The sequence below is a fragment of the Ruditapes philippinarum genome, unplaced genomic scaffold (genome assembly GCF_026571515.1).
Source record: "Ruditapes philippinarum isolate M1 unplaced genomic scaffold, ASM2657151v2 ctg1870_1_1_1_1, whole genome shotgun sequence".
Lineage (NCBI taxonomy): Eukaryota > Metazoa > Mollusca > Bivalvia > Venerida > Veneridae > Ruditapes > Ruditapes philippinarum.
The window spans coordinates 20,354-46,924 of NW_026863063.1; the positions used below are offsets into that span (position 1 = coordinate 20,354).

At 32.1% G+C, this 26,571-nt stretch overlaps 1 protein-coding gene across 1 annotated transcript in view; it reads left to right on the forward strand.

Moving 5' to 3' along the window:
- Nucleotides 1–2,406: 2,406 nt before the first annotated feature.
- LOC132721035 (A disintegrin and metalloproteinase with thrombospondin motifs 19-like) overlaps nt 2,407–26,571 on the forward strand; it is a gene marked incomplete at its 3' end in the record, with an annotated part of 85,825 nt that continues 61,660 nt past the window's right edge. The window contains 4 exon segments of the mRNA XM_060705284.1: nt 2,407–2,527; nt 9,710–9,884; nt 20,235–20,437; nt 23,310–23,393. Of these exon segments, the coding sequence (XP_060561267.1) occupies nt 9,761–9,884; nt 20,235–20,437; nt 23,310–23,393 (411 nt within the window).

Consider the following 26,571-nt stretch of genomic DNA (forward strand, 5'->3'; position numbering starts at 1 on the left):
ACTATATATACGTATACGTATATATGAATTTTTTAAACTTTAACTTTAAATTCCTGTTTAAAGTTTAACATGCATCATTCATCTTTGAAATTACTGAAGATATTCACTTTAAACTTGATACATGTCTTTATGATTATATTAGAAAGTCACCTTCCAAGGCCCATAAATCAGATATTAATTTTGACAAAGTTATAGCCCTTTCTTAGACAATCCTGTGATAGAATTGGTCAGTTTGTAATTCAACGGTCTGATAACCTTGTTTATACGATAACTTGAGAATGAATAAGTTCTGGTTTATTTTATTTGGCAGGGACATTGCCCATGGCCAGTAAATAGCTTTTAAGGATGTGTGAGGTCAATGCACTTCATGTAAAATCCTTGTCTGATGAATTATTTTGAAGAAAAAAGCCAGATTTCAGTAGATGACAACCTAATCATTTTTGAGGTCATTGGGTCAAAGATCAGGGCCACACTAACGCTAAAAGCAAAATCATTGTCCAATTAAAAACTTGTATAAATGGCACTTTGACAGACAGAGTTGAAGTTGGGGCATCATTGTTCTATAGCACATGTCTAGATAACCAGGAAAATTCATGCTAATAGTTTAATCTGATTTGTCAATTATCTCGTTCGCACGACTTAATTATCTCGTTCCCATGACTTAGTAACTCTTGGGCACGACATAGTATCTCGTGCGCAGAACTGAATTATCTCATTGCCATAACTAAGTAACTCGTTTCCACGACATAGTATCTCGTGGCCACGAAATAGTTTCTCGTGCACACCACTTAATTATCTCGTGGCCACGACTTAGTAACTCGTGACTACGACATAGTATCTCGTGCACGCCACTGAATTATCTCGTGGCCACGACTTAGTATCTCGTGCACACGGTATAAATAAAAAATAAAAAACAAACCCATGTGATATCTGTGTCCCTGTCAACACAATATTAGAAAAAAGAATTAGACAAAAAAATGTACCATTGCGTAATTTAGATCAAGTCATACCGGATAAAATTTTTTATAGATCTAGGAACTTCAAAAGTTTCAGAACATGGCTCACTCGGTCATATCTACACCTGTAGATCTAATATTGTAGCTAGATCTATATATTGAGTTATGTTCACTATTATATTATCTACTACTTTTCGGAAACGCCAAAACAAAGACGCTTAAATATATAGATCTATAAAAAAATAAATCAAGCGAAAAACAAAAACAAAAAATTTGCAAATGTCACTTTTATGCCACCGTCCGACCGTACAATTCCGAAAGCGGAATTATCTATAAACAGCGCGATACATTTTTGTTACGTCATATGTTAACAAAATTGCTTTCGTCATTATTCCATTTCCGAGAATAAACATTGTGATTTTAGAACAGAAACTGATGGGCAGTTCTTGAAATATGAATTATGATGTGTTTCATTAACATATTTCATTTGCTTACACAGATATAACTTCGCATATGGAGCAATTTTTCATCTGGATTAAAGTTCCGAAGATTAGGAGTCATCATGATTGTCATTCAGAAGTTTTAAAAGTTAGAAATAGGATTTACGGAACTGGATGGAGACTGGCAATGAAGGAATCTTCCGAATGTGGATTTGTCGTAGAAAGATCTGTTTCGAAATTCAACGGGATTCTATAACGCTTAAAACATAAAAGTAAGTGCAATTACTACTCCATGTGACTTGATGCTTTTGTTGCTTATTTTTCACGTTTTTGAAGTTTTACATCATATAGAGTCTGTCGCAACTAAACTGTAACCGTTTGTCGATCCAGCTTTGTAATATACATGAAACGACCCCGAGAACCTCAAGTACATTTTAAAAACATGACACGTGCCTTCATATGAATGGCGTCGGAAAATAAGCAACAAAGATTTGCCGTAGAGAAATCAAACTTTGCTTTTAGAAGAAAAGTAGAAACTTTAGAGTAAACATCTTAGAAAAATTTTCAAGAGGGGAACATTTTTTTAATTCATACCAAAAGGGTAATATATACTCACAGGAACTTGACATTTAATCAGATAGATCATAAAATATGCGTGTACTAGTGATATAGCCCTTATCTCCATAGATCATGTGATATACTGTAGACTATAATATTATATTATATTACTATAGTATACAGTATATATATAGGTGTTTACAATAGGAATGGACTTAGAATTTATTTCTGACTTAGGACTATATATAAATAGATTCTATATAGTGTAATGGGAATGGACTAAGATAACATTTATCCTAAGTCAGAAATGAATTCTATGTATAATCTACCATCAAATACATATTTTGCGAACATTCAATGAGCCGTCCCTCTTTGATTCATAAAAGGCACAGAATATCCCGCCATTTTGTTAACTATTAATATATCGTGACGTCACTATTAACCCAGTTTTTACGGGAAAACCTACTTTTTTTCATTTTGACGTCATGTAAACAAATAGAACGAATATTACAGAAAATATAACAAATAAAGATTGTTGAAACATTGAGATTAAAGAAATTGACAGAATTAAAGGTACACGAAGAAATATTTCTTCTGTTTATAGATCTACATGTATTTGCTTATTATGAAAGTAAAAGTTAAAAAATAATTAATTTTTTTAATGTTACAATGTTCTTTACTGTATTTCTCTCTACTGTATATTTTTTACAAATTCGTTGTAGATATTTTATAATCCTGACTTGGAACCGACCTGAAAAATGGTGCCAGAATGAAAAGAATATCTATTTAAAGAAATATTGATTTTATTGAATGTACACACACTGTATTACCGGCGCCAGTGATGGCAGATCACTGCAGTGCAGTGAAACTGATGGCAGATAGCTGAAATTTACCGCTCGGTACTAGGTTATAAATTTGGTTATATAAACAACGGCAGCATTTTTCTTCGACCGGACCAGATTGAACGTCTATAAAACTTTCAAGAAAAGACTCACGGGTTAGATATTTGGCTTGCGTAACCCCGATGGATGAACGTCTATATTTATAACACGAAAACCTGCCATTTAGTTAAAACTTGAGATATTTTGAACAAAAAGCAGACATTTATACGGATTTTTCCAAAGCTGTCACTTTAAACCTGCTCATAATAGTCTAAAAACAGGAAAAAACGAGTCCAAAATTACCTAATATTATAGTATCTCCAGTCAATGAACAATAGTTTCATAGCAATGACATGGGCCGTATTGTGTAATATAATAATACCAACCAAATTTATAACCTACCTGTACCGAGCGGTAAATTTCAGCTATCTGCCATCAGTTTCACTGCAGTGATCTGCCATCACTGGCTACAGTAAATTTATATGGTGTGGTAGCCTACAGTAGATATCGATTTAAAAAAAAAAATGATTTTTTTAAGTTTTAGATCTGCTGTTAAGAGAAATATCTAAATTTATTTAATTTTACCCATGAAATATGGTGCTATATCAGTCAAATATATTTCATATTTTTTAAAAAAAAATATGAATTATAAATATGAAAGTGGGCGGAGTCAAAACTCATATTTAGTTTAAGGGACTTCTTTAGACATTTTGTTTGAAAAAATTGATAAATACAAAACAAATTTCTCTTGAATTTTGTTATGAAAACTATCAAGACTAATAGAAAATGGTCTAACTAAGAAAATTAATCCGAACACCAATATCTTTAATTCAGTAATTAATGCTGTACAGACGTTTAAAGAGTTCTTTACATGACGTCACAATGTAGCGCCAAACAGCGGGTGCTTTCGCGTATAACACATGGGTTTGTGTGTAACAGTAAAAATATCATCCCTCGTAAAAATACTGTTACCCGAGGCGTAACCCATGTGTTATTAATATACTGTTAACATTAAATTACCCCAACGATAATCGAAGCCTATTAAAAATGATTGTATAAAAATACGTGAAAGAGTTCAAACGGCAAATGTTCGGGAGAATTGTCTACACAGTTTAACAAGCAAACGCAAACGTCTCGGGGAAGACGCCTTCTTGTATTAAATATTAATTTATTCATTCCGTAAGAAAGTATTTTCAGACACTTCCCACAAAACAATGCCAAGCAACATTTTAAAGAATATACCCCCGCCCCCGAAGAAACCCTTTTAATGTATAATCTTCCCTTTTCAGTAGCATAAATATTCACATACGGAAAAAATCGTTTCCATTATCATATATATATAAACTGGTTTATTATCTCACACGGGGGCAGATAACCAGATTATATATATAGAGAGAGAGCGAAACTATTTCAATATTTGAGCCGTGTCATGACAAAACCAACATAATGCGTTTGCGACCAGCATGGATCCAGACCAGCCTGCGCATCCGCGCAGCCTGATCAGGACCCATGCTGTTCGCTTACAGACCCTATAACACGTAGAGAAACTGATAGCGAACATCATGGATTCTGATCAGACTGCGCGGATGCGCATGCTGGACGGATCCATGCTGGTCGCAAACCCATTATGTTGGTTTTGTCATGATACGGCTCATTTTATGATGCTATTCTAAGGGAAGTTTTCCCGGGAAGAGGGTTATTCTTCGTGCATGGGTATTCATTATTTAGAAAATGGGGCTTGGAATACTTTTTGGGATAGTGTCTGAACATTTTTTTTCGGAATGAATCACATTTATCATAAATAATATGAAACTTTCTCGGCTTTACAGAGTGGGGTATTTGCCTTTTGACAGCGTGCTATATTATATTTATTTCACGATGACACCTTTTATAGAATAGATTGTAGAATGTTTATATTTCCGTTACGTAAATTTATATAACTTAAAAATTTAACTATAATTTTTCTTGTATACCAACTGTGCATGCCCAAGGAAGTCTATTTATAATTTATAACTAATGTGCATTGTAGGAGTACATTTGTCTCGGAGCACATAATGACATTTGTCACACGAAGTGTGACCGATGTGTTCGTAAACATTCATATTTGCGACAAATTGGAAATGAGACAGACTGATGTGTTCGACACACAATAGAAAGGACACTCGAAGCACATTTGTCTCGCATTTTTCCATAAAATTCTTAAAAGGTAATAAAATTTAAAAAATTATGCCCGTCCGTTTACCGGCAACCAGCCATTGTTCTGTGTTTTCTGTATTTATAAAACCGTTTTTAGGTCACTTCCGGTCAGTCAAAAACTTCCTGCCTCTGCATAGGTCAGGAGTCATATATTAAATTAAAGAATATCCCTGTTCTGCATGTCACAATGAAAATTTTTACAAGTGCAGCATCCAGAACATAAACACATATGCAGCAAGTCTACTGTTATTGTTATTATTTGTGACACGTTTATTTTTTAAAATGCTTTTATAAATGATTTATGGCACTAGAAATATTCTTAGCAAAAACAAGGTAGTATCTACGGTGGCATAAAGGGGACATACAGTTTTCTTATTTATTCGCTCATTCTCAATAAGACACAGCATTTGATGTTCCACTGGGTAACTCTTATACGAGTTCAAAATGTCGTTAGAATGGTGGCTGCCACTTTGTCTAATAGGGACACGCTCAGTTTTACATTTCTATCTGTTATTTTTCTTTTACAAGTACCATTAATGCCCTAAAATGTAACATACGTTACTGTCGCCACCTAGAATTTTCAACTTTGAAATTGTGTCTCAGAAAAATAAGTTCAAGAATAAACGAAACAGGTGCAATTAGTCATTGCTGTGTGTATATGAACTTTGATTATTGGTAAAAATTACATTTGACTGTTAAAATCTCATTGATATAATGGATGATCAAATGTCGCCAAATGCATATAAATAAATAGTGACAAACCTAAAACAATAATAAGTGGAACCGAAATTACATAATTGAATCGATGCATGCTTAATAATACAGCATATATATAATTATAAGTTAAAATAAGCTTGCAGCCTCTCAAAAATCATTATATTTTTTGAAATTTTCATTTTTTATTCAAATCTTTTCAATAGCATTTTAAAAAGAAACATATGTTACCATTATTTAAGAGCCAATCCATTCAAAGAAGAATCCAAACAAGAAAGAAAATTAACTCTGTGTAACTCTGATATATTAATCACAAATTATGGCGGGTTAAACGGTCTTGTGTCATTTTTTAACCCACTTTCAATGTAAAAATGAAACATACGTTACAGAAACATACGTTATCAACTTTTTAAAGTAATTTTATCAAAAGGGAAATTGAAGTCAGAAAGCACGTATAACAACACCATTAACTTCTATTTGACATTAGTAAGTTAATTTTGATAACTTTGGTCGAGTTTTAACTTGTTTAAGTAACCACAGTGTAACAAACGTTACTTTTATCAAACAGACTTTATATTGTTTACACATGATATATAAAAACATAAAATCGCATTTTTATGACAATAGAATGATGTACATTTGATTCTTAAATAAAACAGTCGATTTTACATGTAAGTTTCAATTCCGTGATTAAGTTCATAAATAAGCGAGTGTGAAACATACGTTACTCCAACTTACAATTCAACAATTTTTGAAAATTAAAGATAAAGTTGGGATTATCATGCCTGTTAGTAACGGTTACCTTGTATTAGATGTAAGAAGATACAAAATTATTCTTACAATGGAAAGATATGTTAATAATATGTTGATGTACTAGCAGAAATGTTAAAAATATTTTACAAGATATTGATGTTCTCAGCAACAACTAATTCGTTTCTGCAAAAAGCTTACTGACCGTATTTCATTCTATATATAATAATGTTAAAATAATATCCATAAATATACATTATTTTACAAAAAATTAAATTGTTTTCTCAACCTTTACTTGCATTTGAATAAAATGAAACATACGTGACATCCTATATGGGGATACATATAGAACTGCTTAGCAATAAATTTTCCAAATATTAAGAAAGTGAAAAGTTGAATGTTTTGAAACAAAATTGCTAATACAATGTACAACATTTGTGTATGCATTCGACCTCTCATATGTTATATATGATATATATCCTTTGAATGAAGACATAAAATAATCATTTCCAAAATTGACTATTTTTGCTTTCTACGAATATTTAACTTTGAAGAAATTAACTGAAAATTAGCAAGGTACCCAATTTCCTTGAATTTTCCTGGGTTAGAAAGTCCCTCTAGATAGAGAATTTACAGATTTTGATATATTTTAAAGACATTTGTTGTTAATATGCAGCCAATATGTTACATTATTAGATCTGAAATCTACGTTACCGAAGAAATACAGTGTCATTACCAAACTAAATGCCATCCTGTTATATCATAGTTTCTTGTTCAAAATATTTCTGGCAAACTTGCAAAATACCCTAAACTTTTACTTCAGCGATAAAAATTGACACAATGACAACATCAAATTTTTAATATTTTTCAATCTCAAATGCTTTATTTTATTGAGAATGGGCCTATTACGTGCGCACACAATAGCTTTTACGTGGCCACGCGATACTATTACGTGCGCACGCGATAGCAATTACGTGCGCCCGCGGATATGTATTCCGCATTTGGACCCTGATCGAGATCCTCGCATGAATAGTTCGACGCCCCGTGTATGTGTCGAGAGCCTACAGCGGTTAGGAACAAGTTTTTTTTTAATCAATCGGCCACGGAGGCCCTTAAATGATCTATGGAAGAAAATAAGAAGACCATTACACACGTATTTTGTTTTCATCAGAAATATATGTACTATGTAAAAAACGTCATTTTCCTAGAATTGCGGCTTTCAGATCCGCCATTGAAAAAACACTTACAACATGAATTGTGTGAGTTCCTAAAATAATCCGGGTAATGCCATAATTATGGAATATCGGACCGCTCAGAATCGTGCGAGACGCGACATTCCGATGAGACACGAAGCGAGGCACGATATTGTAACACAAGATCTCGCAATGTCAAAGTATCCTGTGCCACGAGATTTCAGAAATGAATAAATTTTTACTTCTTTAGATAGAGCAAGTATGAATCTATTAATATTCAAATAATGATTTCTGAGGAAGTTAGATGCTTGTAACCTAAAGAAATTCGCGATAAATGTGAAATAATGCATCATAAAAGTAGCAAAATGTAAACAATGTAGTATTTTGACTTCAGTACAAAATTCTTAATTACTTCAACTGTACAAACTGCAAAAAAACAGCAGATGAAAAATGCTTTAGATAATTAGCCAATGAGTAACTTTTTGGAGCTATAAAAGTATACCAAAAATACAAAGCTTTTAAAGAATACACATAAAAGTATTTCTCAGGCATAATGGGCCTTTAAGTGATTTTATGTAGACTATAAAGGGAATACTACTTAGCGGTATATGACCTGAAATCAGTTTCTTGTCTCGCGTCGACGAACGAGATGCGAAGCGAGACGCGAGATTTCGGCGAGATGCGATTTAATATCAAACAATTACGGTGGACATATGTAACATTTTTGACCCCCTGAACAGCTATGCGCAATGGTACAAAGGTGGAATTGAGATGGTACGATGATTAAAACACGATGACACGATGGTGAAATCACGATGATTCGATGACACGATAAAAATAATATCGCGTTTTCATCATCATGCCATCGCAGTTTCATCATATCGTACCATCGTATTTTTGCCATCGTAACATCGTCTTTCACCATAGTATCATCACGTTTTCATCATCGAACCTTCGTTTTTTCACCATCGTACAATCATTGTTTCACCATCGTACAGTCGTTGTTTCACGTTCGTACCATTATGTTTTACCATCGCACCATCGAGTTTTCATCAACGTAACATCGTGCCACCGCGCTGTCACCATTGTACCATCGTGAACGGGATTTAGTTTGTTTCAGTGTACACCTTCAGGTTAAGCCAATCAATTACTTGAATTAGAGATATTATGATTAATAGTTCACTTTAGATTTTCATAAAGAAAACATAAGCAAACATATTGATGATTACATCTGACATGAGGTATTACGGCGATCCTCGATTCTAAAAAAGAATTTCTGCCGTGGGAATAATGTGACAAATAATTCATAAAAATGACATGAGACAAATGTGCTTTCTTGTCCCTTAAAAACACACGAGACAAATGTGCTTTCTTGTCCCTTATAAACTTGATCGGAGCACATAAAAGTCATTTGTCACACAAATGAGTTTTTTGGGGTAGACATTTGAGGTCCCATTTGTCTCATCAGGGACAAATGCGACCGCATTGGTCTTACGTAAGACAAATGTGCTCGGAGACAAATGCGCTCCTACATTGCATGCCTACATATTTATAATATATTGCAAGCGACCGAGTGACCATGTTTATTGTAAACTACGGAGTGACTTTTTTTAGTTATATTTTATAATAATGTTTCCTTTTAAAAGGAAAGGCTTGTCCAGTTTTACCATCATCCCATTCCTTTAAAAATGATTCTTTAAAAAAAACAAACCTGGATCAACTCTTTAGGATAAAGAAATACTTATAAAAAATAATAATAAATTGACCTTATTTACCAGAAAAAACAAGGTACCTATTTTTTTACAGGCATAGAGGGTCAATTTATTATCACCATTTTTTAATTATTTGTATATCATAAAGGGTTTATTAAAGATTTTTTTTTCTAAAAATCTTATATTTAGCTTCATAATAAAACTAATAAAGAAAATAATCAATCGTAAAAATACTAACATTGGCTCTCCTACGTACAATGTACAATATTCAATATACATCAATTAAAACAGCTTATAACTCTTTTTCAGAATCTTAATTGACAAAGAAGATAAACTTGCTATAAATGATCCGCTGGAGAAATGAAGACTTCGTTAATAAATCACATCTTCCTTGCAATGGTTTTTGTTATAAGCTTGAATCGTCAGTCGTGCATTGCCAAAACCATTCCCTATTCACAAGGAAATGTAGAGATGCCAGCAACAGGTGGGATTTTTTTTTACAAATAGTTACTTATAAATGTTATTTCATTACACCCCAGTCAAACGAAGTTAAAGAGGGTATACTGGAGTCAGCTGGTGGTCAGTCGGTCGGTCGGCCCTTTGCAGATTTCTTGTCCGGGATAAAGCTCTAAAATTACAAGATATATCAATTTCAAATTGTGTAGGTAGATAGATCTTATTGAGTAGAAAAGCAGTCCAAAAAGAACCGTAACACTGCCTTGCCTAATTTTGGAGATATTGCCCCATATTTTTACACTTAAAACTTTTTTCCGGGACATAACTTTAAAATGACAACATGTATCAACTTGAAACTTTGTAGGCGGTATTTATAATCATTGAGTAGGAGTGCACTGCAAAAGAACCGTAACTCTGCCTTCCCTTATTTAGGAGATATTGTCCTTTGTTTATTTTACAATTTGACTTTTGTTCTTGACATCAGTCTATAAACAAGCAACTTTGTGGGTAGACAGCTCACATTGACGAAAAGTGCAGTGCAAAAGAACCATAACTATGCTTGCCTTATATTGGAGTTATTGCCCTTTGTTCACTTTTACACTTTGAACTTTGATCGGGACATGATCACAAGGTATCAAGTAAAACGTTGTAGGCATATAAACTCACTGAGTAGTGAAGTGAATAGAAACCATAACCCTCTTTTGGAATTATTGCCCTTTGTTAATTTTTAGACTTTGAATTTTGAAAAAGGTATCAACTTGAAACTTTGTAGGTAGATAGATGTAACTGAGAGAAGTGCAGTGTGGAAGAACCGTTACCCTTTCTACCCTTATTTTTGAGTTATTGCCCTTTGTTCATTGAAATACTTTGAACTTTGTCCAGGATATAACATGAGAACTATGAAAGGTATCAACATGACACTATATAAATAGATAGATCTCACTGAGTAGAAGTACAGAAATATCAGAGAGAATGACGTATTGCCCTTAAAAGAAGTCAAGAAAACTTCAAATCCAAACTTTAATTTATTTTATTGATGTAGGACAAAAAAAAAACATTCGAAAAATATCTATAAACAACTGCATTCTGCTTATCATCATCTTACGTGCAAAATTATTAAATAAAAAACACGTTTTCTGACAAGCACGCGCGCATGTGTGTGTGGGGGAAGGGGGTACTCGGCACTTGTGACAATTTCGTGTGTGTGTGGGGGGTGGAGGGGTGGGGGTGGTATTCGGCACTTGTGACAATTTCTAGTTTTTATTTGTTTGGGTAACACTGGAAACAGCAATGATGGCACTACACAAAAACAAATTGGTTTATAATCTCACAACCATCACCTTTCTGACATTCTGAGACCATATAAATTTCAGCGCCTTCTGTGCTTTGATTATTTAATTAAGTGATTTGGTCCACAATAAAATGTCTGTAAACGATGAATAGTTATGTTGATAGTATTTGGTACAAACCGTGACAACAAACCGTGAAAAATTACTTATGGATGTCCTTGGTTTAGTGTGAGAAACTAACATGATCACAAATGACATTTCAATATCGATGCCTTGTTGCGAAAGGGTTGTAACTCATAATTTCACCGAAAATGGTTTTATGGTATTTTTCAATGTAGGAGCAATATACACACATGTTGTAAAAATGTTGAACTTGAAAGCTAAAATTAAACTACCAAAAAGTATAATTATATGTCCAAAGGTTGTAACTCAAACAGACATATTTTGTTGGTGCGAAACGGTTGTAACTTAAGTTACAACCGTTTCGCACCAACATTTTGATAATATTTTGAATAAATCCTAGTGCAAAACAGTTCTATCTCAATATCTTATATCATATTCTGTGAAATATTTAGTGGATTATTTCTTTCAAACTAACTAACAAGTTTATAAAACAGTCTCAGCTTCTGATTCCTTGTTATTTACATTATAAATTGGTAAGCTTTCATTCAGACATAATACAAGAATTTGAAGAACTTACACATATTTCAAACATAAATCGATTCCAATGCTTGTTAAAGAAACAATATCATAGTACATTGCTTTATTTGACTAACAGTACTGTTATAGTGATTTTTTTTTCAACATAAAAATTGTCATTGGTATAATGTTGCATTGTTTGCAAAATAGCAAGTAAAAGTAATGGACTTATTTTGGTTTTACGAAAATGAAATTACCGTAACTCAAAATAAATTTATTATAAATAATTATTGTCATACAATATATTATGATTGTATCATAGTTTGGAAACTTTTGAAAACAAGTCAGAGTTAAATTGCATACCAATACATGCACATTGCTTTAACTCACTGTCAGTCTGGAGCTTGCTTGTTAACTGGTTCCCTATTCCTTATTCGACTTTAACATTTTTTTTTAAAAATATGTAGATGCTTTATTTCATGATTTTAATGATTGATCCTTGCAATTCTAATGCAGTTTTATAAAAAATAACTGCAACTGGTGTCTTTCTTTACGTATTTTCTTCTGTTCCTTATTCGGAGTTGAATAAGGAATAGGGAACTGGTTCCCTATTCCTTTTTCGACTTTAACATTTTTTTTCAAAAATAGTTTTATGCAGATGCTTTATTTCATGATTTTTATAATTGATCCTTGCAATTCTAATGCAGATTTATCAAAAGTAATTGCAACTGGTGTCTTTTCTTTAAGTATTTACTTCTGTTCCTTATTCGGAGTTGAATAAGGAATAAGGAACTGGTTACCTATTCCTTATTCGATTTTTTTCAAAATAATTTATGCAGATTCTTTATGCAATGATTTGAATGAGGTATAAATTTTATTTTAAACAAATACTAATTCTGCTGTTCCTTATTTAGATTTGAATAAGGAATCAGTAACTAGTTCCCTATTCCTTATTCGAAAAAGGAATACGGAACTGATTCCTTATTCCTTATTCGAAAAAGGAATAAGGAATAAGGAATAGGGAACTAACTTTATGCACATCATTTTTTTCTGGTTTTTACATATTGTGACGACAGGGAAGGAGATAACAGTAGAAAAGTCATATTCAGATGCTTATACATTTGGTACTTTTTCTTGGATGACTGGGAATGGGTTGTTTTTTTGCCTTAAATACAAAAGAGAAAGAACATCAAAACAATCGGCAATCTGATTTATACTCTCATACAAATCCGACAGCAGGGTTCTCAATAAGGTTCAGCTCAGCAGGCCAAATTTGAATTCTAGCAGGCCTCCCTAGGGGGTTCGGGGGCATGCTCCTCCGGAAAATTTTGAAATTAAGCACTTGATTTCCTGCATTCTAGGCCATATTTTGGCAGTTTAAAACTATTACAGAAGACCAAATGTAAAGGCATAATTTGAAAAAAAAAAAAAAAAAAAAAAAAACTATATAAAATTTCTCACATTATTAAATTCTATAAAAAATGTGTTACATTATGAGTATTAATCCAGTATTAAGTGTGTTGTCAAATACATTTCTGTGATTAATTGGAAAAAAGTGCAGTTTTGCCTTAAATACTGTTTTTTAATTCATTTTAAACTTAATGAAACACCATATCCTGCAATTCATTTTAAAATACTGGACCAATACAGTTATGTCGGGCATTAATTGCAGACAGGAGAAAAATATTAGAAAATTACTGCATAAAAATCACTCTTATTCAATAATAAAATATCATGTGCCAAATGCCAATCATTGTGTTTCATTTTTTAGGGATCAACACTTTCATTGAACAGAAGGGCATTTTAAAATGACTTGCCAATTATGTGAATACTCACCTGGCATTAAATGATTAAATAAAAATAAGCAAATTTTGTGTTGTCTGTTGCTGCAGACATGGCACTAACAAGATTCAATAGAGCTTACAGTTTCACATGTACATAATACATCAATGTACAGTTTTATGTTTACAAAATCAAAACAGGCCGAGTGTTCACAAAAATTTAAGGATCAGGATCAAATTAAAAACTAATATTCTTCATTGTTTATCCTCAATAGATTATATATCTAATATTAATTTGATGAAAACTTGTTGGGTTTGCGATGGCAAGTTTATGAAATTTTAGATAAATTTATTGTTATTTTTGTAAGATAAGGGAATTTTACAGTTGATCCAAATATTGATCCTGATCCTAATATTGATTCTTATTTTGAAGTTAAAAGCTTGAACAGGACCTAAATGTGTTAGTCATAAATTCTATAAACTTATTTGTCAGACATGGAACAGAGCAAATGTCACAAAAACTTTTACTATTTATGCCAACAAATCTCAGTACATGTAATTCACTAAAAATGTATCAGTTATTTGGTGTAAGATTTGAGTAGGAACATTGGATTTACATCTTTTGTCCCTGATTTGAACAACAAATTATAGATTTTAAGTCATTTTGATCAAAGTATATTGCCCTTAATTTTTATACCTAGGGTATCAAAACTTGTTATTCATATTATATTACTTGCAATAAAATTGCTTATTCATAAATAAGCATTGCATGTATCAGTGTATGAAGTTCAGTCAAAGAAAGATATTTTATTTCCCAATCCGTAATTGCATGTCCGAATAAGTTACATCCGAAATCAGATCTATTTTCGACAACACATGAATGTATTTTAGTACACATTATCAGTGTAAATGACAACTATCAACAATTGATTTTACGATTTATAGCAAACAAATCATGTGTTTTAAAGTTTAAACCCTTGAATAGTGTCCATGAGTTTTAGCAAGTATTTTCATTGCAATATTGCAGTAGGCTGGAAAAATCGGCAATGGAGTTGGACTACCGGTTTCACTTTATGCAAGTTTAATTAAGATTTATATGCTAATAAAAGTCTGTTTTCAGATTTATATCAATCATTTATTGTGTTTTTACTGAAAAATTAATAATTATCACGGAGCATCAGTATTTGACAGTCAAATTATGTTCTTAGTTTAAATGGTATTAATTGAAAATTTTACAAATTTCAGCCGGCCAAAAAGTGTTTTTAAACGGTCATTTCGGCCGGCGGCCGGCTCTTATTGAGAACCCTGCGACAGCCTCGTGTTTCGATGCTTTTTTAATTACTAAATATTAAAATAACTTAAAGAAATTATACAATTATTACTCAATTCTTTAATTGGTTTTAAACTTACATGAATTACTTTTATAACTTACATGTACATGTATTACTATTGAAATATTTTCATGTTTTGTCAAAGACAAATTGTATAAATTAATATTGTACTACAATTTATTTACGTTACAAGACAATGTCTGACTAGATATGTGAACACACTTTTCTTTGACAACATATTGTAAACAATAAGTTTAGATACATATACATATGTATAGACAAAAGTATTACAATATATTCTAACACGACCCACATTTTTCCCTAATGAACATAGAAAAACCGAAAGTGTGTGTTATTATGCATTAGTGTCCAACTTTATTTGTCTACCAATGAAAACACTGTTTTTCTAACAAATTATGTGCGTTAATTTTCACAGAACAAAAGTCGATACTATATATCGAATTCCGTTCATAGTCGACTTCTATTTTTCATAGTACTTCATAGAACGTCATAGTGACGTAATAAAGTGAGTGATTATAAGGCCAAATAAAGTTTGACACTAAATATGTTAGTATTCATCCGTAGCTGTTCTACAGAAATTAGAAACATTCTCCTGTCGCTATCGCTCCCGTCGCAGTTTCTAATTTCTGTAGAACAGCACGGATGAACACTAACATATACATAAAATTACTGTTTAACGTTGTATATGTAGACATGTGACGTAATCATTATACACCTGACGTAACCACTAAAGATGTGACGCGCTGACAATAAGTACGGAAACAAATCAGGCGCAATTTAGCTAATTACCATGTACGGCAGCATCTAATTGTTGATGTCGTGTTAGAGTCGAAATAATATATCCAAATCAGTGATTTTATTGTTTGTCATTCGGATGCTGATCATTATATATAATTCCCCCGCATCCGAACTCCAAACAGTGATGTTATTCAGCAATAAAATCACAGTTTGGGATATATTATTTCTTAAATAAAAGGTGTTTATGTGTAGATAATTAAGATAATATATCCCAAACTGTGATTTTATCGCTCAATAAAATCACTGTTTGGAGGTCGGATGTGTGGAATTACGAGGGGGCAGCCCGAGTGATATAATGATCAATGCACATTCAATCAACAAACAGTGATTGTATTAAGTGATAAAATCACCAATTTGGATATATTACTTTTGATTCTAACACGACATCAACAAATGAAATTTTAATGCTGTACCTTATATATAGCTAAATTGCGCCTGATTTGTTTCCGTACTCATTTTCAGCGCGTCACATTTTAGTGGTTACTTTGCGTGTATAATGATTACGTCATTTGTCTTAATCAGTGATTTTATTGCATAATAACTCACACTTTCGATCTTCTATGCTCAATAGGGAAAAATGCGGGTAGTGTTTGAATATTAAGTAAAATATGTTATTGACCCTTTGTTTAAGAAATAATATATCCCAAACTGTGATTTTATTGCTGAATAACATCACTGTTTGGAGTTCGGATGCGGGGAATTATATCACGAGGGCGTAGCCCGAGTGATATAATGATGCGCATCCGAACGACAAACAGTGATGTTATCAAGCAATAAAATCGCTGATTTGGATATATTATTGCGATTCTAACACGACATCAACAAATAAATGCTGAAGTACATGATAATAAGCTAAATTACGCCTGATTTGTTTCCATACTTATTGTCAGCGCGTCACATTTTTAGTGGTTACGTCACGTGTATAATGATTACGTCGCACGTCTAAATATAGAACGCCAAACAGTGATTTTATAGCATAATAACACACCCTTTCGCTTTTTCTATGTTCAATAGGGAAAAATGCAGGTCGTGTTAGAATTTCTGTTAGATAAATAGAGAATAACATGCTACTGTCTTTTGATATCAATTTTATCAGGCGAGGCTGATATGGGCTAGAAAGGGCGAGGCTTGCCGAGCCCTTTCTGCCCATATCAGCCGAGCCTGATAAAATTGATATCAAAAGACAGTAGCATGTTTTTCTATAAGTAAATTATCAGATATATTCTATCTGCTATTTAAAATCATTCTTAAAGATGTTAATCTCTTCCTCAGCTGTATGTGCGTTTGTGTGCACAGCTGTGAATTTTATTGGGGCGGGGGATTGCATTTTGTAATTGTTATTACTTGCAGGCCTTATTTTTTTCTCATTTAATTACTGACTGATTTATATCATAATAAACAATGAAATTTGGGACTGTAAAGAGTTGTAAGAATAGCATGAGCTTAGAAGCTTAGAACATCTATTATCATCTTTCTCATAATTTTGGCTTAATAGTAAATAAGATCCTGGATAATGCTTAAATAATATAATTTGTACACAAAAGCACATCCTGGAAATTATCTAAGTTTTCAAATTAAGAAAAGCCTATGTATACATGTAAAATAAAATGAGAGTGTTCTCATTTTCTAAAGGCTTATATTAACATCTTAGATGGTTTTGTCATTATGTAAGTTTACACTTTTTTGAACTTTGATTCTTGCAAAGACAAAACATATTTGGTACTTATATGGGTTTGACAATCTGAACTGTGTGTCACATGGAAAAAAATATTATATATAAAGTGAAATTTTTTAAAAAATTCATTTGACTGAAATTTTATTTTAAAAACATAAAATTGAAGGTTTTTTCAACTGAATTAATCCAGGCCATATTTTAATTAGTTTCATACTAAACACAACTTAGCTTAGATCTGTTCATTTAACCCATTTTACATTTATCAGAGATTTAAAGCAAAAAATTTTAGTTTACAACCCTTTCGCGCACCAAATCATTTTTTGAAATTTTTTTATTTTTTTGGTGCAAAAGGGTTGTTAACTGAAACTTTATCAATTATCTCTTTATGCTGACAAAAAATGAAATAACCTTTCCAATCAATTTTTATATCAGTAAAATGAATGAAAGCTCAAAAAACCAAAATTAAAGAAGTATTTTATTAGAACGTAAAAGAATAGATAAGTTTTTTTTGTCTCTCCTGAATAATTTCAAAATATTGAGTTACAACCCTTTTGCACCAAGGCATCGATATGTAAACTAGTAGATAATAAATTGTTCTAGAAAAATATCATTATTTATTACATGCTTTTCGGTGGTTTATAGAAATATATCAGTGATATATAGAGGATATTTGTTTGTTTTGCATGTAAGATTGAAATATAATTTCACTGAGTGAACACCAGATGTAATATTTTCACGAGTGGCGTAGCCACGAGTGAAAATATAATAGCTGGTGTTCACGAATGAAATATATTTCAATCTTATATGTAAAACAAATAAATTTTCTTTTTATCTCATGCGTTTTTAAGTGATTTTAAGTAATTTTTTACTGATTTTGCCGCGTAACGTCGCGCATTCTCCTTTGTGACGTTCATCACATCAATGACGTCACATCATCAATTTTGAAATATAGTTCTGTTAAATTTCTCTTAATTTTGTTACATTTTTAACATGATGTATGCTGACATCGACTTTCTTTTCCTACAGAAGCAAAATTTACGCATGGCGGCATTTATTTCTGCCTGTTATTCCATTTAGTTATGATTTTCTTTTCATCCGCATTCAGATAAAGTCCGGCTACAGTGAAAATTATATTTTATAAATTTCACTAGTGGTTTATCAGAATATAATCATCTGATATATTACAATAAAACACTGGAAAGCATGAAATAAAAAACTGGTAATTTCACTGTTGAAACAGTGAAATTACCACTTTGATAATTTCACTGTTTTGAATTTAAGCCCCTTACGTTGTTTCAGTAAAATATCAGCGTGCACAGTACTGGGTACCAACTTAATGACGTATTTACGACGTCACCTTGTATTATTATTTGGCGCGCTTATCATTCAGTATTAGGTTAAATGTCTTTTTAAAACGTTTCTTTGCATGTAATAAAAACAAAAAATTGTTTAGTTTAGTGTAAGATTGTAACATATTTCACCCTGTGAACACCAAAAGTTCATATTTCACTCGTGGCTGCGCCACTCGTGAAATATACCTTTTGGTGCTCACCCGGTGAAATATATTCCGATCTTACACTGAACTTAACAAATATCCTCTATTTAATCATATCAATACCCATACTAAATAACTCTGAAGGCTATCAATTGTTTAAGATATTTATTTCATGCTTTCCGGTGTTTTATTGTAATATATCAGATGTTTATATTCCGATAAACAACTAGTGAAATTTATAAAATATAATTTTCACTGTAGCCGGACTTTATTTGAATGCGGATGAAAAGAAAATCATAACTAAATGGAATAACAGGCAGAAATAAATGCCGTCATACGTAAATTTTGCTTCTTAAGGAAAAGAAAGTCGATGTCACCATACATCATGTTAAAATGTAACAAAATTAGAGAAATTTAACAGAACTATATTTCAAAATTGATGATGTGACGTCATGATGTGTCAGATGTGATGACGTCACAAAGGAGAATGCGCGACGATACGCGGCAAAATCAGTAAAAAATACATACATGACATAAATCACTTGAAAAAGCATGAAATAAAAAAAAATTATTTGTTTTACATATAAGATTGAAATATAATTTCACTGAGTGAACACCAGATGCAATATTTTCACGAGTGGCATGCAAAACAAACAAATATCCTCTATTTATTTCATGCTTTCCAGTGTTTTATTGTAATATATCAACTGTTTATATTCCAATAAACAACTAGACTAGTGAAATTTATAAAATATAATTTTCACTCTAGCCGCACTATATCTGAATGCGGATGAAAAAAAATCATAACTAAATGAAATAACAGGCAGAAATAATTGCCATCATACGTAAATTTTGTTTCTTTAGAAAAAGAGTCAATGACATCATACATCATGTTAAAAAATTATCAAAATTTGTCTTTAATTAGAGAAATTTAACAGAACTATATTTCAAAATTGATGACGATGGTGACGTCACAAAGGAGAATGCGTGACGTTACGCGGCAAAATCAGTAATAAAATATACTTAAAATCACTTAAAATACATAAAATAAAATGAAAATTTATTTGTTTTGCATGTAAGATTGAAATATATTTCATTCGTGAACACCAGCTATTATATATCTTTACTCAGGGCTACGCCACTCGTGAAAATATTGCATCTGGTGTTCACTCAGTGAAATTATATTTCAATCTTTCATGCAAAACAAACAAATATCCCCTATATATTTAATCAAATGATACCTTTATTGTTTTTATTAATATTTGTAAGAAAAACTTATGGAAAATGTGCCCATTGAGCCATAGACTAAGAGTGATTGTTCATCCAAGACTTTTAGTACTAATTTTCAGTTAAGGTGAAGGTTGTAGCTACAGATAAAAGACAAAGAAGGTATATCGACCAGTTTCCTGACCAATTAGATGTTGACGTGTCAACAGATGAATTGCATGAACATTTTCAAAATCTAAAAAGAAATCATCACGTTCCGCATATTAAGTATGTTCACATGATGGAAAATGGAACAGTTAAAAAGTTCAGATTTGAAAGGAAAGAGGTAATCCATTATTTTGTTGCAATATCTTCAGTCACTTATACGTAACTTTTTTTCTAATGTCTTTGTTTTTTTTTTGAAAACAAGGGATACAGGTTTGCTTCTTTAAAAAGAAGCATGCGAGAGGTCGTCTTTTTTGCAGCTGTGGAAAATTTGTTTCGAAAATATTAAGAGCATTTTTTTCGTTTGAGTGAAATATGGAATATAATTTCACGAAACATGATAAAGTGCCACATATTTTCAAGAGTTGGGGCGGCGATTAAAATTATGTGGCATTTTATCATGTTGAGTGGAAATATAAACCATCTAAATGATCTTATTCTTTCACGAAAAGCGCAAAAGTAACCTTTTTATTTAATTTCATTATCAAAGAAAATGGTTACGAATCCCTTTGCTTGCAAATCAACTGCAATTGTACAGCGCTCAGTAATATAAGGCGTGTACGTTGCAATATTCAATAAATTAAATTTTTGTTCTATATCCAATATTTATATTGTATACATGTGTAACTCTAATTTTATATGCTATATCATAATATTTATTCAATCCTGCTGAATATTTGTTCATCATAAAAAAATAATTGTGTGCGATAAGTTTCTTTATGTAGGTTCTAAATTTGAAAATATATATTGTATAATTAAAAAAAAAATTGTATAGCTCTACTGAAAAATATTTATTTGATAATTCGAATCATGGGACAGAACACTAAGCATACTAAGCCCCGCCTATAAAGTAAGCACGAGTTTCTGATAAAGCGTTATCATCCTGATTAAACTAGACTAGCGTAGCGGAAATGATCAGCGTCCCTGTGAATGTCACTTGTAAATAACATCGTGTATATCCAGTAACGCCGCTATGTAAAAATAACGCACGATTCGTGCAATAAGTAACGCAAAATTGTGCAATATATGGCGGATACCTGACAGGATTTTCAACGCGGTACGTAAGAAAACTGGCCAAATATATTTTTTATGTAATCGAACTGGAAAAAGGGATAGCCGCATATGGCTGCGAAGACGTTACTCTTTAATGGTAAGTCACGTGATCAAGGTGTAAACAGGTGTTTTTCCCGGTTCTTGAAAAAGATGAGAATTTGTTCAATTTTTGGATGTTAAAGATATAATATGTAGTAAACTTTTGTAAATGTGCGATCAGTGTGTTTTAGTGTTGTTTGGGCATATTATTTGGGCTAAATAGGTGGAAATAAAAGGAATAAAAAAGGAAAACATAGTGACAATTCAGTGAAAGATGAGCGAAAGTCAGGTAGATTTACACAATCACCAGAAAAGAAAATCATAACTAAATTGAATAACAGGCAAAAAATAAATGCCGTCATGCGTAAATTTTGCTTCTTTAGGAAAAGAAAGTCGAGGTCACCATACATCATGTTAAAAATGTAACAAAGTTAGAGAAATTTTCAAAATTGATGACGTCAAAAAGGAGAATGCGCGACGTTACATGGCAAAATCAGTTTAAAAAAATACTTAAATCACTTAAAAAGCATGAAATAAAAAGAACATTTATTTGTTTTACGTATAAGATTGAAATATATTTCATTCGTGAACACCAGCTATTATATTTTCACTCGTGGCTACGCCACTCATGAAAATATTGCATCTAGTGTTCACTCACTGAAATATATTTCAATCTTACATGCAAAACAAAAAGTATCCTATATATGAATCAACCACAATTATTCTCATCCCGTGAAATACACAGCTTTTTAAAATTGGTGGCCGCTTATATTACACAAAGTCTGGTCTAATATAAATTCGCCGTAAGTACATTTTTTTGTAACGTAACTTAGGTCGGAAGTTCTGCTAGAATTGTTTGCTTTTTCTAATAAAACAAGCGATCATTCATATTTTTTTAATAAAAAATCATTGTCATTTAACGTTGATTGTCGAACTTATTCTTCAGCTCATGATTTCTAGTACTTTATAAGAAATTCGACTAAAATGATGCTACCAGTGGGGAACACATATTTTAATATTTAAGTTAATATTAAGGAAATTTCATTTAAAGTTGTTTTTAAGCATAACTTAAAAGAAAATTTGCTAGTTTTGTGTAAGATGAAAAAGTATTTCATCGATTGAGCTTTTAGAGGAATATTCTCACAAGTGGCGCAGCCAAATATCCTCTATTTCTTTGACTTTAGAACTAGCAAATGTTGTTGATATTATATTTCAACCTTACATGCAAAACAAACAAATATCCTCTATATATCATTTATTTTAAATTTAGTAATAGAAAGAACATCGAAACATGAGGCTATCTGATTTGTATAAGGGACGTAGCCCCCAAGTATTAATCAGATTGCCGTTTGTTTTTATGTTCATTCTCTTTTGTATCATAGTCAAACATAAAACACGTGCCCTTTTGTCACAATATGAAACCCCGGACAAAACGGAACCAATGAACGAGCATCTGAATAGGATATTTTTGTCGCTTTCCCTTTCTCTGCCGTCAAAATAAGTTAACTTAGCAAAAATTAGCCGATCAATGGGCTTGCTCTGGAGTGCGGGTGCGCCAAGAAAAAAGTCCATTTCTCCGGCATATAATCTTTAAAAAAATATAAAAAATGTAGTGTAAAACAAACTTTCATTATGATACTCTATATTCAATACATTTAATAAATTCTATTTTGTTGAATAATTGTAGTTTATAAAAAATATCCCGAAATATTTTCGAACCACAGCAGCAAAAAAACCTCTCGCATGCTTCTTTTTAAGCAAACTAGTTTCATTCCATAAGGGGCGTCGCGCTTTGGCGCGGACGCCAATTATGGCTACCACTGTTGGCAAAGGAGGTAAATATTGTAAAACACGGAAAATATCTGTAGGTATATTTTTAATTGCTGTATCATCTATTTCAGACAATGGCGTATTATATTGACGTTGAGCATGGTGCCGCTTTTGAAGTTTCTTTGGCATCAGAGGGATCTGAAGATTTTGATATTGTGAGTATTGTTAAAAACAACAACAAGATCATACGACAAAATCAGTGACACAGTCACAAATGAATAGATTAACATTTTTTTTTAATGTTTTTCAGTGGATTACTGATTTATCTATGAAAATATGTGGAGGATATTTGGTAAGTTTAAAGTAAGATCGGAATATATTTCACCGTGTGAGAACTAAAAGGTATATTTCACGAGTTGCGCAGCCACAAGTGAAATATGAACTTTTGGTGTTCACGGGGTAAAATATACGAGGTATGTTCAAAAAGTTCGTGGATTTTTGCTGTCATTTTTTACTTGGTTCATAAAAACACTCTTAGTGGATATGAATCGAAAGAGTGTCTTTATTTCTAAAAGTAGATTTACTTTTATTGTTAACTTTTATTTCCTTTAAGAGTTAGGTGCACTTTAATAACCATGGCAACGCAACATCGGCGCACGCCGAAATTTTCATATAATGTTTAAATATAAACTAATGTTGAAACAAACAGAATGATTGTTTTATGAAGTAAAATACAAATAATCATCTATTAATATCTAAATGACATAAATCTGAAATTTGACGCCGTTTGGACGTTGAATAGCTTAACAAACAGGTTTTGAACAGCAGTAGACAGACGGGTAAGTTAGAAAGTATAAAGCCCGTTTAAAAACTAGAAATTCGCTCTTTTGGAAATTTTTACCAATAAATGTGGGATATTCCTTTATATTTTTTAATGAGGTGATTAAATTAACAAAGAGCAATGAGTTGGCGAGCAAGTCTCTTGGTTTCAGGTCGCGCAAGCGATTCAAATACGGCAAATACATGCTCACAGACAGAAAAGGCGATGGATAATTTTTAGCGGCAAATTGTTGGGACGTTTGTAACGTCAATTGCAAAAGATCTACAGAAGTCCAGACATTATGAAAGTTTTGCGAGATGTCCGACATGTTTAATTTCTGCATCAAGTCTATGCATTCAATTCTGACAAAACAATTTAATTTAATGAAAATACTTTTTTATTTTATTCATCAGGAAAAATGCGTATTTACAATAAATAATTGTAGTTATTATTTGTGTTACGTGTATTTACCCTGATCCGTTTGACAATTAATGCTAGCCGGTGTTCAGTAGATTTACCGCATAGAGTAATTGTCAGTTAAAGATAAACTATTTTTCTTTATCATTGATAATCATTTTGTTTAAAGATTGGACGAGGGCGGTTTCAAATTGATAATATTAATCAACCATTGAATTTACTTATTAACACTGTCCTTTAAGTGTCGAAATTACTCAAAAATCCCGATAAAGAGCGGAAAGTATGCGTGACTCGGACCGACCTTTATACGGAGAATGGAGCGAAAAGATGACCACTTCATATCTCGGGTCATCATCACAAACAGAAAAATGGTTTTGGCATTATTGTTTTGTATACATGTTATGTGGTACTTTTAGTTTCTTCTTTTTGGACATTTTCAACTTGGGTGGTTCCAGTATTCCTACTTGAATACTGTATAATCACCCTTTTTTGACATTATTTTTGACATTATTTTTGACATAATACATGTTATGTGGTACTTGTAGTTTCTTCTTTTTGGACATTTTCAACTTGGGTGGTTCCAGTATTCCTACTTGAATACTGTATAATCACCCTTAGGATATGTTGCCTGCTTTTTAAATTTGTCTTTTGACGTCTTATCTGTGATATGCAGGCTACATAACCTCAGATCCCCTTTCAAAATTCCATTTTATTTGGTTCCGCCCATTGTTTTCTCGTTTAGGGCAAAAGCATTCTTTTACTTGGGGACCATACGCCGCTTTTCATGGAATGGCACTACTGTGTCACATTGAAGGTTCCATGATGACCGCCGTATGAACACATCTGCGGATGTTTCTAAATTCAAAATTTCGCCATTTTCGTGTTAAATGTTGAATTCTGCTTAAGCCGGTGCTAGGGGGCGTGGACGGTAACTTGCACTTTCCAGTACCGTCCATGAACAGGCTCAATCAAACCGAGCCTGCAACATTTTCAATTTTGTTGTGTTGGACTTTCTTTAGGGATTCTGTTTTTCTCTATTGGTATATTATCCGCAGATAATGTAATGTAACACTAAAAAGAGTACTTTCAGAACCAATGACGCTGGTAAAATTTTTCATTTATATTGTGACGTCACGAACGTCATTTTGTTTCATCATGAGCGTGCGCCGGATTGTGCACCCCTTGTTATTTGTAACTGTCACAGAATTGTTATTTGTAAACATATTTTATTGATTTTTTCACTGTTTATTAAGGACATATTTTCATATAGATCTCTTGTAAAATCATATACGCAAATTAAAAGATGTAAACAGTAGAGCCGCAGTCCACGAACTTTTTTAACAGCCCTCGTATTTCGATCTTAGACTTAATTAAACAAATTTTCTTTTTTATTATATGCAAAGAAACGTTTAAAAAGACAATTTAACCTAGTACTAAATGAAAAGTGCGCCAAATAATAATACAGAGTGACGTCATTTACAACGTCACGTCATTAGTTGGTTTCCAGTACTGTGAACGCTTGTATTTTAATAAACAAAGTAACGGGCTCAAATATTCAAAAAGTGAAATTATTAAATTGATATTTTCACTTGTTAAAACAGTGAAATAATAAGTTTTTGTTTCACTGATATATTTTTATAAACCACCGAGAATCACGTAATAAATTTTATAATTTCACAATGAAAATTATCAAAATTTATCACATAAACCGCGGCGCAGGAGTGTAATAAAGCCATTTAATAAAAACGATATTACACTAGTGTAATAACACTTTGACGTGACGTCATTTGCGCTATATAAACATAGCGTTAGAGCGCACTAATGTTAGCGTTGCACTATGTGCGCGTCATTGAAAAATTACTCATTTTAACAGTTTACTGTTCTTATTTTATATATGTGATAAAAAGAATATTATATTCGTGTAGATTCAATACTAAATTTATTGAACTCGTTGAATAAAACAATGTTATGCTCGCCATAGGCTCGCAAAATATGATTTTATTCAACTCGTTCAATAAATTTAGTATTAAACTACACTCATTCAATATCCTCATATAATTTCGACGAGGCTACTTTTTCAGGTTTCCCCATGTGACCTCATTCATATTTTTGCTGACAATAATTATTCTGACATTGTCAGTGCTGTTAAGAGAAAA